Source organism: Pagrus pagrus, assembly GCF_965226575.1.
Source record: "Pagrus pagrus genome assembly, chromosome: 6".
NCBI lineage: Eukaryota > Metazoa > Chordata > Actinopteri > Spariformes > Sparidae > Pagrus > Pagrus pagrus.
Window position 1 is genome coordinate 7835362 of NC_140190.1, and position 19183 is coordinate 7854544.

The 19183-nt window shown below is 40.5% G+C and overlaps 3 protein-coding genes across 7 annotated transcripts in view; 1 reads left to right on the plus strand and 2 right to left on the minus strand.

The window, feature by feature from the left end:
* Positions 1 to 4446, minus strand: part of fryl (furry homolog, like) — a 71890-nt gene extending 67444 nt beyond the window's left edge. Inside the window, exon 1 of the mRNA XM_084355533.1 lies at positions 4316 to 4446. The gene's annotated coding sequence lies outside the window, so the exon portion shown is untranslated. The remainder of the gene's footprint in view (positions 1 to 4315) is intronic.
* Positions 4447 to 4633: 187 nt separating this feature from the next.
* On the plus strand, positions 4634 to 18612 carry dcun1d4 (DCN1, defective in cullin neddylation 1, domain containing 4). Of its 4 annotated transcripts, none has more exons than XM_084355545.1 (11): positions 4634 to 4727; positions 13555 to 13625; positions 13734 to 13773; positions 13976 to 14063; positions 14294 to 14382; positions 14509 to 14579; positions 14943 to 15034; positions 15195 to 15303; positions 15695 to 15799; positions 16220 to 16322; positions 16420 to 18612. In XM_084355545.1, exons 4-11 carry the CDS (start codon positions 13993 to 13995, stop codon positions 16473 to 16475), a joined length of 696 nt encoding a protein of 231 aa, XP_084211671.1. In that variant the 5' UTR covers positions 4634 to 4727; positions 13555 to 13625; positions 13734 to 13773; positions 13976 to 13992; the 3' UTR covers positions 16476 to 18612. The 4 variants fall into 4 exon arrangements, with proteins under 4 accessions (XP_084211671.1, XP_084211669.1, XP_084211668.1 ...); XM_084355543.1 differs by lacking the exon at positions 4634 to 4727 and adding an exon at positions 12147 to 12241; XM_084355542.1 differs by lacking the exon at positions 4634 to 4727 and adding an exon at positions 12269 to 13230.
* On the minus strand, positions 6284 to 11972 carry ociad2 (OCIA domain containing 2). Of its 2 annotated transcripts, XM_084355546.1 has the most exons (8): positions 11789 to 11972; positions 9488 to 9615; positions 9316 to 9400; positions 8208 to 8261; positions 8052 to 8099; positions 7782 to 7950; positions 7274 to 7345; positions 6284 to 6870 (listed from the first exon to the last, which is right to left on the minus strand). In XM_084355546.1, the coding sequence occupies exons 2-7, from the start codon at positions 9581 to 9583 to the stop codon at positions 7276 to 7278; spliced, it is 522 nt and encodes a 173-aa protein (XP_084211672.1). In that variant the 5' UTR covers positions 9584 to 9615; positions 11789 to 11972; the 3' UTR covers positions 6284 to 6870; positions 7274 to 7275. The 2 variants fall into 2 exon arrangements, with proteins under 2 accessions (XP_084211672.1, XP_084211673.1); XM_084355547.1 differs by lacking the exon at positions 11789 to 11972 and having other exon boundaries at positions 9488 to 9756.
* Positions 18613 to 19183: the final 571 nt, after the last annotated feature.

The following is a 19183-nucleotide window of genomic DNA, read 5'->3' on the forward strand; positions in this document are numbered from 1 at the left end:
AGTTACATAAGCGATCAGAGCCTCCAAAACTGTACTTTCCTTCCAGTTTATCAACAGAGTGGCAGAAAGGGTCTCCTTTTATAGTCAGGTAATCTCATTTGCAGTCATACAATCATTGTTATTGTCAGAGAAGAATGTAGCTTATTCGTACCTTTTTTTTTTAAAGCATAATAAAAAAGGGTAGACATAATTCAGTGACATTTGTCTGGCATAAATAAAGAGAGTAAGTATAAAAAGACTAGAAACTTCTAACCATTATCAAACTGTAGTCAAACAAAGGAAGGAAGAAGAAGCCACTGAGTCACACAGCAGCCAGACAGAGAAGTTGAGGTGTGAGAACTTCCACTCTAGCAGTATGTGGACAGATGGTGAGAACAGGTCAGTGTAGATAACTAGTCAAAACAAAACCAAACAAAAACCCTGACGGCCCGCAAGCCATGTCACATTAACATACCACGAATTGTCTTCATCCCACCTACTGCGAAACACAGTGAAGTCAAATTCTCAGATGCGATCACTCACTTCTCACGCTGACAGACCTGTGAATAATACATCTGACTTCCTGTTCCAACTAAGCGACTCCAAAAAACGAAAAAAGTGTGACCACAGCAGAAGGGTAAGCCAAACCCTGTGCACATCCTGAATGCGACACTAAGCTCCTGCTCTATATTTAAGCTCTCGAACACGCGCATTTCTCTGGTCGTGCCGAAACATAGCTCATATCTTAACATAGCTCGCTAATTCATCAAACAAATCGGTGCAGACCTGTGTATGTGTATGGGTATATGATTAAGGAGCTTTAACATTGCACATTTTGATGCGACTGCAACACGCAAGAAGGACTAAAGGTCAGCAGAGCAGAACTGATCTGATCAATGTTTAACTTGGCCTCATCTTATATCACCCTGCAATTCCCAGCACACAGTAAGGATGCTGCAAATAGGAGGCTGATAGCCTATACAGGAAATAAGAGATAACTCTGACAAAGGCAAGATTGTCTCTTCTCATTTTACTGTGTTCCCTTCAGCCTTCTGCCACATATCAACTTCCAGGAGCCTGCAACAGTTCTGTGCAGCTTCCTTCAAGTTCACCTTATAAATGAATCAAAGTCACATGTGAAAATGTATATGAAAAATGCAATGTCTACCCTGTACTTGAATAGAATTCGGGATAGCTTGAGTTCAGAAACAGGCAGTGCGTTACAGTAAATTGGGAGAACTAAGGGAGAATAGCCTATATCTGGCTCACTCCAACTCTAAATGACAGGCCTGGCCCTGTCGTAATCACTACCTCTTGAGCGGAAACATTACTGGCTTCTTCCGACTGGGAAGGGAAGTGCATAAACAAACAGCGCTTTGCATGTTTCAGCAGATATTCCTCCTATCTTTATCTTGCTCTCGTGGACATGTATAGCCAGAAAAATATGAAGCAGTAATGCGCCGTCAATGGATCTAAACATGGCAGAAACGCAGCTGAGGCCGTCTTGAGGGCAAAGACAGGGTGGTTTCTTTGGCGCAGGCAGACCCAAACATCAATTATGTTCCAAACCCTCTCTCCCAAAGCCAAGGATAATCTTCCTCAGCAGGGCTCAATTATAGGTTATTTCTAGCGAGACTCGGTCCTTATTGTGTGCTACATTACGCCAAATCTTTCAGTGCAATCAATGAAAAGAATGTCTGTTTCCATGTAAATCGGAGGAAGGGATGTTGTGCTTTAATGCACACTGTACTTCTGGATGTGAGCTTTGTGAAGGTCAGAGAGACAGTGACCAACTGCCGATTTTCAAAACAATACACAACCATCATTCATTGCCTCTAAACATAGAAAAATAAAAAATTCTGTTTGAAGACAATGCTTTCTGTTGCCCTGACTTTGTATACATTTCATTATTTCCTGTTTTGTGAAGCATTTCACAACTACATCGCCAATTTCAACAACTTTCAAGCTAATGAATGTTCTTTTATTCACTGTTTCACAGGAAGCTTTCACTGTAGCATGTGAATTTCCCACAAACAGAGTGAAAGGGCACAGCAAAAGTGCTCTAGAGATAAAGTTTTCGTTGAGTTCAATGCACAGTGCAGGGCAGTGTGACCATAAAGATGGGTGCTAGCTAGGCTAAAGTACAGAATTGTTTTGAGGACCAATACTGGACAGCAAGTTGCTGTTGAGCCAAATTTAACTATACTTCCTCAAAGTTTTATTTGTTCAGTTGTCCAGTTAATAATTTAGCCAAATGCAAACACACAAACACATACAAAAAAAACACACACACCTGGATCAAACTGGTCAGTCTAGGTTTAGATTAAGATAAGGGGTCATCTCCTGTAACCTGGGCAAATAGGTGACAGCTGATTTTCCATAACACAGAGAGCTCAGATGGTTTTGGAAGAGGCCAATCAGGATTTCCTACAGGAGCTGCCCACATAGAACAGGGTTAAACACTGAGAGGTCAAAGGGCAGAGAAGCAGGTGCTGAACTGTCCAACATAAATGTTTCAAGCTCATTTAAAGAAGGACCCTTAACGTTTACTTTCTCCAGATGACGCATAGCACTCAGGAGAACAAAAGTAACGGTTGCAGTAAACTGTGTAGAAATCGATCACTGTTGCAGAGATTAAACATACAACAAGACCCTAAATAAACCAACTTTTGGGATTAATAGGATTGTAAAATGAAAAACCCAAAATAAGAACTCAAGCTATTTTTGCATTACATCATATTTTTGCAGTCACCACCGAAATGCTGAGTTAACAGTAAATCCTTGCAGGGGGCAGCTTAGTGAGGGGCCACTGTGGGGGCAGTTTTCAGAGCTCTGTTTTTCATCCCCATACTCCTCAATGCCATTAATGTCTTACCAGATTAAACCAAACACACTAATTCACTGGAATTATGCCCCAGATAATCACAGACAGATAGCTATCTGCAATCTAGGGGGATTCCCTCTAGTTTGTGCTTGTACAAGAGAATACACATCTGTACTGCCATCAGAAGCTTATCCAGGCCGGGACGAAGGGGGATCAGCCAGTTGTGAAGACTGATGATCTAGTAGGCCAAGGCTAGCAAAACATTGCACAGTCTTGTGTAATAAATGCCTAAACTATATGTGCCACTTCACTGCTACACTGCAGCAGACGCCTGACACGCTACACTGCAGCAAAATTAAACACTATAAGATGAGCTAAACTTAAACTTAGTTTCGCCTTCTTTTAATAAGACTAATCTTCAAACTTTCAAATGCAAATATGCGCAACAAAGTTCGCATTACTCGGAGCACAGTCCACCCTCATGTGGGCCCATGAGTGGACACAGAATGACTTTTCTTCTTGTCATTGTGCCTTCGTCTGAAATAGTTTGGCCATCTCCAAACACACAGCAGACTGACCAGATTCCTGTCTGTCTGTATCTAAGTGCCACTGCCTGGGTCTCTACAGAAAACGAACAAATGCTTCATTGTGTGTCAGATGCACTCAGGACAAGGAGAATGAAGTCCTCAGAGGAAGGCTTGATGCAAAGCTGACAGTTGTGCCAATGCATATGAACCACCATGCTTGGCATGTTATTTCTAAGTCCCTTCTAGCATACGTTGTTTAAAAGTGTGACTTGACACAATCAAAGTTGTTCATTTAAATCGATGACAATAACTCAGGTTTACCACACTGTTTCATGCCCCAGATAAATATAGAGCAATAAAAACACTGGGATCACTGAGTTAACTGTGTGCGTGGTTATTTTGATACTGCAGGTTCACATAACATAGCATTTGTTGTCTAACACGAATAGGTTTTACCAAAAAGACGAAACTAGGACCAAAAACAGAACTAGCCATGTTTAAATTGGCTAACACAAAGTAAGGTAGCGTTCACGGTAGCTTTTTAGTTAGCAACTAGCCTGGTGTTGATACTGTATTGAGCAAACTGCTAATGTTGAGCAGGAGGCTAGCTAGCAGCAGCAGCAGCAACTTGATTTAGCTGACCAGCCAGTTGTCAACTATAAGTTTAACGTTCAGCATATGGAGGTCAATATGTTAGCAACGCCAACAGTCCAGCTAGCTATCTACCAGCCATAAAACTAATGACAACAGGAACCTACGATTAAACTTGCAAGGTAGCTAGGCGATTAACTCACACTAGCAGAGGAGCCAAACTCCTTCTTTAGCATGCTACGGCAGCCAAATTTGGTACCTCAGTTGGAAAGCTAACGTTAACCTCAACGGCAAAGTTAATCGCGGAACTTGACGTAAGACAACGTTAACTGCATTAGATAGCATCCGCCGTGTCCTCAGTTACTTCGATATACGTGAAGCTGACAGTACTTACAACTTTTGTTTCCTCTCCCTTTAGTTGGGCTAGGTAGCTAGCTTGCAGACGTTCTTCTCATTTGCCGAACAAGCTTCAACGTCCTGGCCCTCCTCCATTGGAAGGATTTGCGTAGTGGTGTGATTTTTTTTTTTTTCTCCGTCTGTTTCGGCGTCGGGAGAGCTCGACTGTGGGAACGGTCGGCAGCCCCTTTGTCCCGCCTCCTGGAGCGCGATTGGCTGAGATGGTGTACGCCCACATGAAATACAGCTTTCTATTTCACCAAATACGTGGCAATCCTGAAAAACGACCTGTTGATTGGATGACGTCTTTGACGGTGACGTTCGCATGGGTTCACTTTTTTTCTCGACCGGCGTACACCGAAACCTGCACGAGTAGGCGGGCACTGAGAGGAAAACAGCTGCAGTGATAGGTAAGAGCCGAAGCCACATTGTGTGTTGTCACTTTTAATTACACTGAATTATTAAAAATGATAAAACGTCATAAAAAAACAATAATCTTACGTTGACTGTTTATAGTAAGTAGTAAGTAGGCTGGTTCTGAGGTAAAATAATATTATTTTAAGTTTATTTATGTGGTATTTTTTAAACAGATCCTGTGAATACACACAATATATTTAATATTTATATTTATAGAGTTTCAGATCCTCCATAGAATATGTTATAAGTGTTACCACAATACATTAATACACTCAAAAATGACTGTATACCTACATACAACTATAGTATGTTAAAAACTGTGTATAAAATGTTTTTATACTGCTTATAAATGCTATATATTGGAGGTTAAAGTGTTATCACACTCATTAGTAAAAGAAAATTATATTTGCATTTGTCTTATTCACCACTGTGGGCAAGGTACAAGGTAGATTTAATCTAATTTTTTAAAGGGTTTAGAAAACGAAATAAAGTTTGAGTCCTTTTGAGTCCTGCTACGACTTTTTTAGACAACAGAGTCTTGGTGATGTATTGAGGGGTCTCACGGCCTGGGAAATTAAGCTGCTCTGTAGTCTGGTAGCGGCAGCGGATACTTCGGTATCTTTTGGCAGATGGCAGTAGGGTGAACAGATTGTGGCTGGGGTGGGTGTTGTCTCTTTGTGTCATTTGGCCTCTGTGCAGACATCTCACTTCACAGATGTCCCTGATGCTCTGTGGATGGGTACCAGTGATTCTCTGGGCAGTTTTAACCACCCGCTGTATTGCCTTCCTGTCCTGGGCCGTGCACAAACCATGTCAGTTTATGGTGTTTCCAGTCAGGACGCTTTCTATTGCTCCTCTGTAAAAGTTGACCAGGATTTTGCTCTTGAATTTAGCCTTCCCAAGTTTCCATAGGAAGTCATATAACTGTTCACCTGCTCCACTGAGGCAGACAGGGGTGTGTCCTTGCCGCCTTTTTTCCGAAATCAATAATCTGCTCCTTGGTTTTGCTGATGTTGAGCAAAGCTGACTGAATCTCCTAAAATCCCCTTTGTTTCATTTCTAATAATGACATTCAATCATTGTTATAAAGGGGAACTATGTAGTTCTATGTAGAAGAAATTCAAACTCAGATTTTTTACAATATAACAGAGGGAATAACACAAACTCAGAAATATTTATTTCTTCCATAAGTGAATAAACAACTGTTCTCAGAGGAAAATGAGGTCCCCAGAACTTTGTTTGAAGCTTGAAAGGTGGCAGGGTCCACCACATATAAACAAAGTAAAACAGTCTGAAATTGTGTTGTTCTTTAAGCTCATGAAAACGAAGAGAGTTTTGTTTTTTAGTTTGTTTAGGCATTAAAAAAAATCAGTAAATGAATATCTTTTTCTACTGATTCAAAATAATAATAATAATATAATCAAACTCTAGGTAAGATAGTATTATTATCCCCAATCAGGTGGTGGTCTTCATCAAACAGGAAAAACACTGTAGTCATTGTATTTAACAACGTCGTGCACATAAAAAGACGAGAACTGTGTCAAATATGTAGTTGATTTTTTTTCTTTAGTTAAGACAAGCAGATATGAGAATACATGGGATGATTATTAACAGTGCAGGCACTAACATTTCTTACAGTTTGTAAGTTTGTACATTATATTCCACATGTTACTGAGTATCTGCTGTTGGATTCCTTAAAATGTCCTGAACTGCTTATTTGGTGAATTATTGGTAAATATTGCTGAAAACTATCATTATATTAAGGCAATCTCTTCTAGCTGTTGATCAACAGTATATAATAGCAAAGAAATTTGTTAAGAAATTAAACCAAATGACTTGTGCTTTATCCTTTTGTTGCACTCCCAGGATGCAACTTTTATTTCTGCAAATAAAGTAGTACTTGTTCAAAGATAAAACAGGAAATACAAACAAATAATCTTTGACTGAAGGGAAGGTAGCTCCCCCTAGTGCCAAATCTGTGCATGGTTCCTCCTGAATGAGTATGAGGCACGGTGAATCAAAATTGATTAAAACACACTCTAGACAAATTATATGCACTATTTATAACATTTAAGCCACAGAAAAAGCTGCAAATGATAGATCCTGACAGTCAGTCCAAAGTTGTTTGTGAAGAGGCTGAAAAACAAAATAGAAAACATAAATAGCATGTTCAGGTAAATTCAACAGTGTATCGATGTACACAGCTCTACACTGGAAATGCAGACAAGCATTCAAAAATAAAAATCATTTATGATTTGCTGTTTTACATGTTTGTGAATACTTGCGAGTACTACTATTTTTTATACAGTACCAGCTAGCCATTTTTAAGTAGACTATGCACTAATTTGCTTCAGAGTTGTGTGCTTTATATACGTCTTCAGCCCTGATTAAAAAAAATGAAGGACACTGTCCGCTGTTCTAATTGAGTAGATGCAATAAAGGTTTAGCAAGTTATCCCATTCTGTTTTTTAATTTTTTTTACACAGCGTCTCAACTCTTTTGGAATTGGTTTCTATCTGTCAACATATGATCCATTTACCTCTAGCTTTTCACTTCTTCTACAGGTGCAGCTTCAGCTTTTTTCTTACATTCTTCACACACATGGTGGCATCTGTTGGGACAACACTGTGGTCAGTGACATGTGGCATGAGGAAATGTATCATTATTAACAGCATTTTAATATTTTTAAGCAGAGGCGTTGCAGCACAAAGATGATAGATTACACTGTTTGAATGTCTTTGGGTGTAATATTGTTGGTTGGAAGAGGACTGGCAGGGATAAATTAGTAAGGATTGGTTTTAATTAGAAGCCATTTCTCTTGTCAAATGTCAACAAAAAAGACAAACATCGAATGTTATGTTAAAGTCATATCTTCTCCAGATTATCGCCCCTGCTCTTCACAGAATCTGTTATTACTGAAACACAGCATCACATGTCTCAAAGATAAACCTCTGCCATGACGATAACAAGGAGCAGGATTTTCTAAAGATACTTGATCCCTACCAAAGACAAGACTGTGGAACCTTAATATTCGATATACAACCCACCTGTGTCCATGATCAGAGTTCTTAAAAGGTCCACCGCGACGTCCCTCAGACCAGGGTCCAAATCCTGGTCCAAATCCTGGTCCATCCCCAAGGCCAATCTGCTTAAACTTGCCTCGACAAGTTGGAGCATAAGATGCTTTCCCCACTGCATAACCAAGGATCCCAGCAACTGAAGAAGAAAGATCAGAATTATGGAGCAATGATTGCTGAGGGATTGTTTACAGTGTTACTCCACCGAAACTGAAGTCCAAAATCCTGTACGGTACACACCTGCTAGTTTTGGGAAGGGACCAAATCTCTTTGATGATTGCCAGATGCCTGCATGGAAATAAACTTGAACTTAGACCAAATGGGATGATTACAGATAATGGCTGCTTTACATGTGTCGTTCTAAGGAGGAAGAGGGTTTGAATGTCAGCACTTTACCGTTGTAGATGAGACCACCAGTGACGGCCATGCTGCCCACAGAGAAGGGGAGAGCTATAAATAAAGAAATAAAAGAAAGTCAAATAAGACAATAAAGCCATTCAGTCAGACACATATGGGGTGTTCGGACTGCAGAAGAATCACAATTAAGTCTGAATTACTACATTATTCATACAACTTTCACTGACAAACCTAATGACAGACACACAAAGGTTATGGTTTTGTGGTTGGACTGATTAAACATGACAAGCAAGGCACATTCATTTCCATAGATTGATCACGCCTTGCTTGGCTTGAGTTCAGTTTGACTGAACTTTGTCCAGTGTAGTAAGACTCAACAATTCCTCTGTCTAAAATGAGAGAACGGACGGGACTGACTTCTAATTCAGGAAGCACTGATTGTTGCCATTTCATGATTATATAACAGAATCAAGCAGCAGCTGCATGACTGGCAGCGAGTGGAAGGACAGTGATAGAGGTTAAAGACAAAGTGTTGACACATAAAACATGGATCATTTCTAGTTTGTGGAACCTTAATCGTAGCTTCTCGTCCAAGCTAGCTCCAGTAGGCTATTGTCCGCCCTGCGTGCTGTGAGCAACTTTCATCTTGATATGTGCTTGTCTCACAGTGGTATTAGAGCGGTGTGGGTGTGTTTAACTGACATATCCCTAATCTCCTGTTAGTTTTGTCATACCTGTTGGATCAGGTCATTTTTTATGGGTCTAGTTAGGTATATTGGTGTGGGTGACCCCCCCTGCGTAGCTCCACCAAATAAAAGTCTAATCAGCCGAAGTTACAGTGCTGGCAATAATTGCCAATTATTATTAACATGTTGCCTTTTCTAACCTGACTCTGTGTCCTCATTTGAGAGTGGTTTTTGAGGTCAGATCAAATTCAACAGAGAAGAATGTAAACACACGGCTCTATGTGAGCAGGGCGTTGATAGATGAGTCCTGCCCCACTGCTTCTACTACAAAAGACGTGTGCAATGAGGGGGCTTACACCTCGCGTCACTTGACAGAATGGTTAGCTTACGTGTTTGCTCCTGTGATAAAATTAGTAAGAAGTACTTTACTGTGTGTGTTTTGAACGTGTAGACAAGAATACCTCTGTACCAGAAGCTCTCCTCCTGGCACTCTCTCCATACCTTTCTCACATCATCTCTGTGGACATGACGATCACCCATAGGGCACTGTGACACACACAGGACAGGTTAGGTATCATATCGCCCATGATAAAATACACCGTTAGTACAAACAAATTATTTCTTGCCTCTCACCTTCCACTCCCCTCTCCCCGGAGCAGGACCAGCGGCAGCAGCTCCTGCTTCCCCTGTCTTCACTGTTATCGTTTGTCCAGTTGTTTCAGAACTCATGATGTCCACGCTTCCAGACAAGTAGTTTGAATCTGAAATGTGCAACTTTCACAGTCACGTTTACTTCCCCTCTCTCTGTGCCTCACATCTATCACAGTAGATTGTGTCTGCTCCTCCCCGGCGAATGTTTATAACTCCGCCCCACTTAAAAAAACAGTCACTGTAAGTTAAAAGGGCTGTTTCAAAATAAAACAAATAAGGCGGTACAAAATTACTCTTAAATATAGATTTGCGCATGAAAAATAAAACAAGATAATCTATATTTATATTTTTAACATAACATTTTAAAAGAACAGTCAAAAACTGTGTCATACATTTGTCACATGAAGTAAAAGACACACTCAACGGCCTACAATGTTCTGGTTTAGACTCACCTCTGTACACCTATCTGCACCTTCAAGTAAGACACACCTTTATTTGGTGTACTCGTTTCTTTTATGCCATTGCTGAGCAGAATATGGGTAAAGGTAAAATATTCCAATTTACATGTGCAAACACGCATGTTGGTTATACTGTAAGTCTATTTGATGGAAGAGTTTCAACATTAGAGTGATATTTAATAGAAGCAATGAAAGAGATGTTTCATATAAACCCTCAACACAGGCCATGTACTATATATTATATATATTTTGAAGGTTACCCTAAAATTAATTCATATAAGCTGACAGTATTCTGTTACTATACGTATTGGACATATGGTTTAACATATTTGCCTCCAACCGTTACACTACTGACACATAAATATTTCCATACTTTAAAACTAATCTAATTTTACTGAATCATATTCAAACTAAATATGAAAATATGTTACAGACATATAATCTTTATAGCCTTATTCAGCAGAGGAGAGGAGTGCTGTATGTTCCTTTTTAAGAAGTATACTAGGAGTAGACAAAGGTCAGAGACTGGTGGCATTACAGACAAAGTTATTAGGAGTCAAATAATGGTTTATTACCACCAATAAGGAATGCAGTGATATCAGAGCCACAGTTTCTCTAACGCTGGCACACATTCACTGCTTTGAACTTAATCATCTCAATAAGTATGATGCCTTTTTAAAAATATATATACATATACATATATATATATACTACATATATACATATTATTATTATTATTTTTTTAAAAAGGCATCATACTTATTGAGATGATTAAGTTTTGTATGCAAAACTTTACCTTAACTAGTAACTGTAACTGAGAGAATAATGTAGTGGACTAATAAGTATAATATTTCTTAGTAGGCCTATAACAACTTGCTCTTGCCAGTATTGACAATTGAGCTGGCTACTGCCACATACAGTAGGAACAGTGATATTCAGTGTTGTATGAAGTACCCAAAAGTCATACTTGAGTTAAGGTAAAATATATCATGTTTAAATATTAGTTTACTGAGTATAAGTATCTAATATTAAGTATCAAAAGTAATTTTCTAGCAAAAAATGAACTGAAGTAAATAATACATATATTTATTTGTATGGGTCGATTGATTATTGGCCTGGCCAACTATCAGATCCAATATTCAGCATTCAGATTATTTGAGCATGCACTCTTTTGGCTCTGATGCAGCAGGTAATCTGAAAAGTAACTAGTTACTAAAGTCATTAAATGAATGTGGTGAGTAGAAAGTGCAATATTTGCATACAAAATGTGTTGGAGTGGAACTGCAAAGTACCAGAAAATGGAAAATACTCAAGTACAAGTACCTCAAAACTTCAGTAAATGTACTTCATTACTGGTGATACTATGAGACGCAATGGTCTTATCATTACCATTGCAGTGGTCAACCCAGCAGGCTGTTTGCTCAGCTCCACCTTGATGGTATTAGGAAAATATGAATTTACTAAAAAAAAAATTTTAATATACTGCTCGACTTGAGTTACCTTCTCTGAGTCAAAAATCCAGCACAGTTTAATGGCTAACAAGTTAATGTCAATGTTACTGTTGTTAATAACAAGTTGAGGGCCAACAACGCTGCTGCATTTCAGTATATCCGCTCGTTTTGATTAGTGCGTAGGATGTTCAGTCACCTGACGAGCCCTGCTCACTGTGCTGAACTTTATAAGTAAGCTAACTGTAGCATGCTTTAGGACAGGTCCCTCCGCTCACGTCCCAGACCCCTACCGACGTCTAACAACCGGGGACAGAGACGGTAAGAGCTGTCGGTACTGGAGCTGGATCCCCACAGCATCATAACACGAGACATACCTCACACTGCCAAACGTACCGCCACCAATCTCCGCCCGGCTGAGGTGCCAACGAACGAACCCAAACAGTGGCTGCACTGGGAGGTCAACATATGACTCCATCGACCAATCAGATGCCATCGTGGGATGGTTTCAGGCTTGCACGAGGAAATTCTGATGATGGACGTGCTCGTAGAAATCTCTCGACCAATGAATGACAGAGGTAGCGCGGCCTGTTTGGGAACTCTGACCAATGATAGTCGCGTGTGGGAGGGGCCTATTTCTTTTCCCGCCTTTTCGTGACACGACACCTCAAACAGCCAATCGACGGCGAGAGTGGGCGGGGACCGAGCGGGCTCAGTCTCAATCATCTTCCGCGGGCGTGGCTTGCGTTGACAAGGCCCGCCTATTGGCCGGTCTGCGGACTTCCCACAGACAGTTGTATGTTTCATAAAAATGCACTCTGATGCGGCAAGTAAGTAGTAACGTTACAGAGGCTTTTCTGCATCAAATTACGAGCGATCAAGGATGCTGCAGAGTCTGTCGTGGAGAAGCAAACAGACGCTTTGCAGTCTCTACATCTACTTTTAGCCCGTGGCTCTGTGGGCTTTGATGAGAACGAATGAATTCCGTGCTATTTGCTGGTCTCTTTGTATTTGCCAGTGCTGTCTTGGGCGACAACAAAGGGGAGATAGCCTGTGTATTTTCAGTTGTTTTGGGCACAGAGGAGGTTGCATTTGACACGGCAGATGCCCTGAAGTTATTTTTCGTGTGTAGCGCTGGAAGTGCTCAGTTGAACGCAGCCGACGTTAGCTAAATTCACAGGGTTTTCGATGGTAATCGGTGTGTTGTGATCGTACTATTAATCATTACCGAGGATGCACTGTGCGTTTCAGCTCAAACTTGGCATCAACGTGATGCCACTGTAAAATGGGTCAATTTTTGGTCAACTGCGGACTATTACAGAGAATGAAAATTGTGACGCAGTTGTGTAAAACATCTTTCAGTGCCTGGTGCAGCAGCGCTGTCCGGCTTTGCGGCAGCTACACCAGCGGCTGCAAAACGTCTGCGCAATGCTTGTGTGCCATATGCTGTTTGATTTTTTAAAAACAATATAAAATGCATTCAATCAGTTGGGGTAAATGTTGGGGGCAGAGGGGTCTGGAAGAAGTAGTTGTTTGTCAAAGCCTGGGAATTGTAGTTCAGTAAATCAACTCGCGCTGACGTTCCAATGGCCTCTTTAAAGGAAATGGACTACAACGCCCATACGCCTAACTCTCTAGATACTTTGTAAACTCTGTGCAAGTTGCGCGTCTGCACTGCTATTTTAGGTATGCAGCTAGTGCTATCTGCTCGGCTGTGTGTGTTTTTCAGCCTGGTTTTGGCCTCCAGAAATAAATTAAAATCATCGGTATCTGATGACAGCTGTTGGACGGGGATGTGTAGATGACATTTGGCGACGAGGTAGCATGCACGATCACATATTTTCGAGTTTGCGTGTCTTTCGAGTCACTCCCTCAATCGGTGTGAGATATTTTCCTGTCGTTCTCTGAAACGCAAACCCTGTAGTAAAAATCAGACGGAGGTAATGTGAGCTATGTGGAGTCTATGTTGATCACCGAGAAAAACAAAAAAAATCATAGCTTCTTGTTGGTGCTAAGATGATGTCACCTTCTTGTACCCTTGTACTAAGCCTGTAAGTCTGCTCAGGAGCTTGTGTGTTATGCTTTAGCTTGAATCTTTGATGCTATCTTTATTTTTTATTTTTAATTTTTTTGTTGGAAATAGATTTTCAGCTGAATTCCCACTTGACTACACTGGCCAGCATCCATAAGATCCACCACACCTTGCACAGGCTGGTAAATACATATTGACAGCTAGTGTGTTTTTATATGTGTGCATGTGCACTGTGTTCATGTGTGTCCTGCTCACAAGCATGTGGTGTTATTCTGTATCTATTATGATAGAACCTGACGGAAGACGTTGGACAGGATAGCCACCCCTCAGGTAATAACTCGGCTTGTCCTTGTGTGTTTTGTGGTCAACTTTAACACGGACGGCCATGCATTAAATCACTGCCAAAACTTTGTGCCCCTCTGAAAAGGATTGCCTGCACTTTCAGTGTCTTTGCATGTTAACCAGAGGAAACTATATTTTGTGTGCAGTATGTTTTGCTTACTTTCATTCCATCTTCCACCTCCTACCCCAGCTTGTTGCTCCAGAGCCATGCCTCCAAGGAAAAAGAGGAGACCCTCTGCTGGAGATGACATGTCAGCTAAGAAAAGTCGTCAGGACAGGTAACTTTTAAAAAAAAGACCACCTCACTAGCATGCTGAAAAGTCGGCATCTGTCTCAAATATGCAGGACCACTTTTAAAGAATGTGCACGTAAAGTTGTTGTTTTTTTTCTTTGCAATTGGGAAAACTATAATGGGAAATCATTTTTTAAGAATCACACTGACTCCTTCTGTACTGTGCTGGTTGTGTTGCTGCTGCGCTTTTGACAAGAACCTTCTCATCATCTGCAGCGTTTTCAGAAAACATGAAACATCACAAATCCGTGAGGAGGAGACATTTTCAAGTAAAAGATGCCTTGAGTGGTTCTATGAATATGCAGGTGAGGTATTACATTTTAAGGTACCGTGCCACATCGTCAAACATTTTTTTTGTTTACCGCTGATCAGTGGCATAGGTTTTTAGCTGTGCAAGATATGTGGCTACACACTTAAACACTCTAAAATAGGTTGTGACGACGTGGTGGGTCCAGAGGGCATGGAGAAGTTCTGTGAAGACATTGGAGTGGAGCCAGAGAATGTAAGCAGATTTCTTTTTTAATTTTGGTTCTCTCCACAAGTCTCGCAGTGTGGTTACATCTGTATATTGTCGGTGTGCTCGCTTGTCAGTCTCTCTCATGCTGCCTGTCAAGCCAAGCAACTAATGTTGACACTGAGGTTACATGTACTGGGCATTTCAATTCATTTTTGATGTTCAAATCAAATATGCACAGTTTGTGTAATCAAAAAAATCAATCAAGGTCACACTCACTATTTACCGTCATTCACTGTTGTCTCGGTTGTTTTTTGAGACTGACATATACTTGACTTGTCATTTCGGTGGATGGATTGACGCATCCTCTACTTGAGGAAGTCTGTCGCTATAAAGGTTGTTTGTGCCCAGGTGGTGATGCTGGTTCTGGCTTGGAAGCTGGATGCCCAGAGTATGGGATATTTCACTCTCCAGGAGTGGCTCAGAGGCATGGGCTCACTGCAGTACGTCAGTTATCTACTTTTTGTCTTTCTTTTTTTTTCTTGTTTTTGAGACTGCTGTGTTTTCTGTCCCGAGCCACATCTTACTAGAGTGCCCTCAGTGCTCAGTAGAGCAGGCGTTGAAGAGCAGAGTATGTCTAAGTCACTTTTCTGTCCTTGTCAGGTGCGACTCCACAGAGAGGCTGAGGAACTCGCTCGACTACCTGAGATCTGTCCTAAACGACAGCACCAGTTTTAAGCTCATTTACAGATATGCCTTTGATTTCGCTCGGGTGAGTCAAGCACTGTCCTTTCTGCAAAGACGCTCAGCATTGCTAAAACAGTTGATTTAAAATACAGCTGATTGCTAAGTGTGCCTTGTGATGTTTTATTCAAGCCAATGTTCAGACCTCATCTTGATGTTTTGAGCAGGACAAGTTATTTACCTGAAAGCAGCTATGATTTCAGGAAAGCAACTCACTCTGATACGGTGAATTAATATACAAATGGTAAATGAAGGCATGGTGCAGTGACTGTGATCATATTTTAGGAATTCAGCCTGTTTTGTGTATTGGACAAATGTTTGATGCTAAGGATGTTAATACACCACCTCTCAGTTTAAATCCTGGTGGACATTTTGTATTGATTTAATTTGATGACGCTCTGGGTGTTTTAATTGGACAGGAAAAGGATCAGAGGAGTTTGGACTTGAACACAGCCAAGTGTATGCTGGGGCTTCTTTTGGGGAAGACGTGGCCTCTGTTCCCTGTGTTTAATCAGTTTTTAGAGGTAAGCAAGCATGCAGTAGGTGTGTCTAAGATTGTTTGAAATCCTTTTTGACCTTTTTAAAAATGGTTGAAATTAAAAGGTTTTGTTCTGTATTATAGAGGCAATATGTAAGAAGTGACCATCTGTCAAATTTATACTCTAAACAAATAAGGGCAGCATATCACCAGAGTAACCACTAACTGCTGCTAACTGTAGCTGGCCCTTAGTTCAGTTAGCCATGCAGCTAGCAGTTTGGACTGGGAGCTCAGGGACCAGAGGAGTATTAGTGTTTACACTGCTAGCGCAGGAACCTTCGACCGGTACGGGCCAGGGCTTGCTGGTTAGCATGCTAACTTTAGTAGATTTCTTTGCAACACAATACATAGACATCATAATGACTGTGCCCCTCTTACTATAAGCCATTTATTTCCTTTTCTTCAGCAATCCAAGTACAAAGTCATCAACAAAGACCAATGGTGCAATGTCTTAGAGTTCAGCAGGACAATCAACCTGGACCTCAGTAACTATGATGAAGATGGCGCCTGTAAGTGAACACACATCTACACATAAATGTGACGGCAGAGCGAAATTTTAGTGTCACACAAATCTAACTCTGATACTCTGTGTTGTCCTCTCATCAGGGCCAGTTTTGTTGGACGAGTTTGTGGAATGGTACAAGGAAAGACAGATGTCATAGGCGCAGAGTGAAAAGGAAAAAAATACAGCTGTGACAACGACTATGAGAATCAACAACCAATAAGTAAACAATACAAAAATGGTAAAGCAGTGACAGTGGGTGCTTCCTGGTAGAGAAGGGGGTTCGGGCTGTGGGTGGGCTAGGGTGGGGGCGCTGGGTTTGCAGCGTTGGTGCATGCTGCCCAGAGCGCGGAGGCGGAGGGCTGCCATTGTGGAGTTATGTTCCCCTACCGAAGTTGCATAGTGGGCAAGCTTGCAGCAATCCGCCCAGTGGCATTGCTCTCTCTCACTGTGACATGTCATATTGCTGTCTGTGTTAGGATAACATGGTATCATATGTGGACGATGGACGTAGAATGGTATAGTGTGGGAGAATCACTCCTCACCCCTTGTCTTCAGCACAGAGAAACCAACAGCAGTGACCATTCATGCATTGTGTCTGAGTCTTAAACAGGGTCACTTTGACCTGGGCACATTTCAATATTATATATCTGTGCAATGAACTTGAACTTGAGCTTTTCTGGACAGATGGCACTAACGTTTGTTTTTCATATTTTGAGTTAGATAGGAGTTCTTCAAGAAGCACACTGTGTCAAATGGTTGATCGCAGGTTTCTGGTGCCTGTGTTGTTTACTATTGATTTGTGCCAGTTTTTTTTTTTGTTTGTTTGTTTGTTTTTTCCCTCCATTTTTTTTCCCCCTCCTGCTGTTTTGCTCCAGCTAATGCTAACAGTTTGCTAACCCCCTGCAAAGGCTTCAGACCTCATAACACCAAACAAATCAGCATTGCTGCTTACTAACTCTTATTACAGTACAGCGGTGAGCCACTAGTGCTCTGATCAGCATTTATTGGTCTCACGACCAATTTATGTATCTACGTTGTGTAGGTAAGAGTATTATTGTGCCTCAAAACATGGAAGTCACTTTGTGTGTCCCACACACATACCAACAAACCCAAATGTATATACACGTGTGAGAACACATACAACACACATACGCACACACATGTTCACGTACACACAGACACACTGAGTGGTCAGGGATTATTTCAGGATGAATTGAGACTGTTTGGGCTGTGTTATAAGTTGACATAGAGATAGTTGGTGTCCATTTTGTCTTGATATGTGACATCTGTTTTGTCCTCTTTAGTCCACTGATAGTTTCAGGTCTCCTCTTTCTAGTAGCATCTCTCCCAACACTGACAGTGTTAATATAATACAGTGAAAACCAGTTACCCTCTCAGGACGAGGTCCTTAAGGCTGGAGTAGAAAGGTAGGTTTGCTGAAAGCATTGCATTGTACCACCCGTAGGATCTAATCAAATCAATGGACACTGACAGTTTGGAACTGTGTGATGATGCTATGCCGTTCTTTTCGCCTAGTATAATGTTCTCGTAACACTTGTATAAATTTTTGTCTTTGGCTGTGGTGTGATGCTGAAACATCAGATTTAATATTTGCATGCATGCTCCAACAGAGCCTTTTGTGAATGGATGAGATTTTTTGAAAACATTTTTTCCAAACGCGTTTTGGTTTTGTACAGGAATTTGTGCAAGTGTTTTGTGCTTAATTTGATATTCACGATCATGTTCGCTTAATTCTGATGAACAACATGATTGTGTCTATTAAGACCTGGAACACACCTGTAACCTCACGGTGGAACAGGAGTTCCCTCCTGCATTTACCCCATCATACACATCCTTACACATGCTGTAAAATTTTAGGTAGCTGCAGTCAGGAAACGGGATCTAATTTTATTTATTGGAAGAGCATAACTTGTTTTGCAACTTTTACATCACACTGTCATGATACACATAAAATACACATTTCAATTTGTTGTGAAGATAACACACATCAGCTCATGTGTCATTGACATCCACTGCTGCTGAACTATATGAAAGCCTCTATTGTCATTACAATGTTTCAACCATCAGCATAACATCTATGATTGAAGTAGTTGTTGGATTGCTTACCAAATACTGTGTAGAGATCAATGTTTTAGTATTCTCCCACGACAATGCAGGAGGATGAACACCCTTGTCCCAACTGTATATATGTATGTAAACTATGTAAGTGTCTATATGTCTGTTTTCACTATAACCTATGTCTATATACATAAATAAAAGGGTTTATTAACTTACTGGCTTATAATTGGGTTCTTTAGTTAATAGTTTGTCCATAACAAGAAAACATTGACTGCCGTTAATTATACTATCACTGCTGTTGTCATTATTTAGATGTACTTATCACGACAAATGAAAGATCTGCATTAAATTGTTCAGAGATGAGGTTTAATTAAGTTCTCTTAAGTGTATTAATAATGCATGACACAAATATGATATGGATTCTTGCAAAATTGATTAGAAAGACAGGTTTCTGATGTTTGAATTAAGAAAAACAAAGATTTACAGAAATAAGGCATAACTGAAAGATAAATATGGTGTCCTCTACAGCACTCTATTACAGTTTCACACAAAAAATGTATAGTATTTACAATTCATTTTACAGCTTAAAGTGTACAATTTGTAGCAATTTACATGTATTATTCACTTTTTTTAATGGCCATATGTGAGTGTATTGAAACTTGACGTGAAAAATGAGACCTTTCCCATCTCTCTCGGTTGCCTATACAAGCCTGTGGACAATGTGTTTAAGTTGTTTAATGCTGCTGCACTGCAGTTTTCTTTGTGAAGGACTCGGGTCGGATTTTC

Excerpts from the sequence above, each read along its gene's own strand:
- ociad2 (XM_084355546.1), bottom strand. The coding sequence starts at position 9,583 with ATGAGTTCTGAAACAACTGGACAAACGATAACAGTGAAGACAGGGGAA. Across the intron at positions 8,100-8,207 it reads TGGTGGTCTCATCTACAACG|GCATCTGGCAATCATCAAAG; the intron begins GTAAAGTGCTGA and ends ATTTCCATGCAG. Across the intron at positions 7,346-7,781 it reads AACTCTGATCATGGACACAG|ATGCCACCATGTGTGTGAAG; the intron begins GTGGGTTGTATA and ends TTGTCCCAACAG.
- dcun1d4 (XM_084355542.1), top strand. The coding sequence starts at position 13,185 with ATGACAGCTGTTGGACGGGGATGTGTAGATGACATTTGGCGACGAG. Across the intron at positions 13,626-13,733 it reads ACCACACCTTGCACAGGCTG|AACCTGACGGAAGACGTTGG; the intron begins GTAAATACATAT and ends CTATTATGATAG. Across the intron at positions 14,383-14,508 it reads GTGGTTCTATGAATATGCAG|GTTGTGACGACGTGGTGGGT; the intron begins GTGAGGTATTAC and ends ACTCTAAAATAG.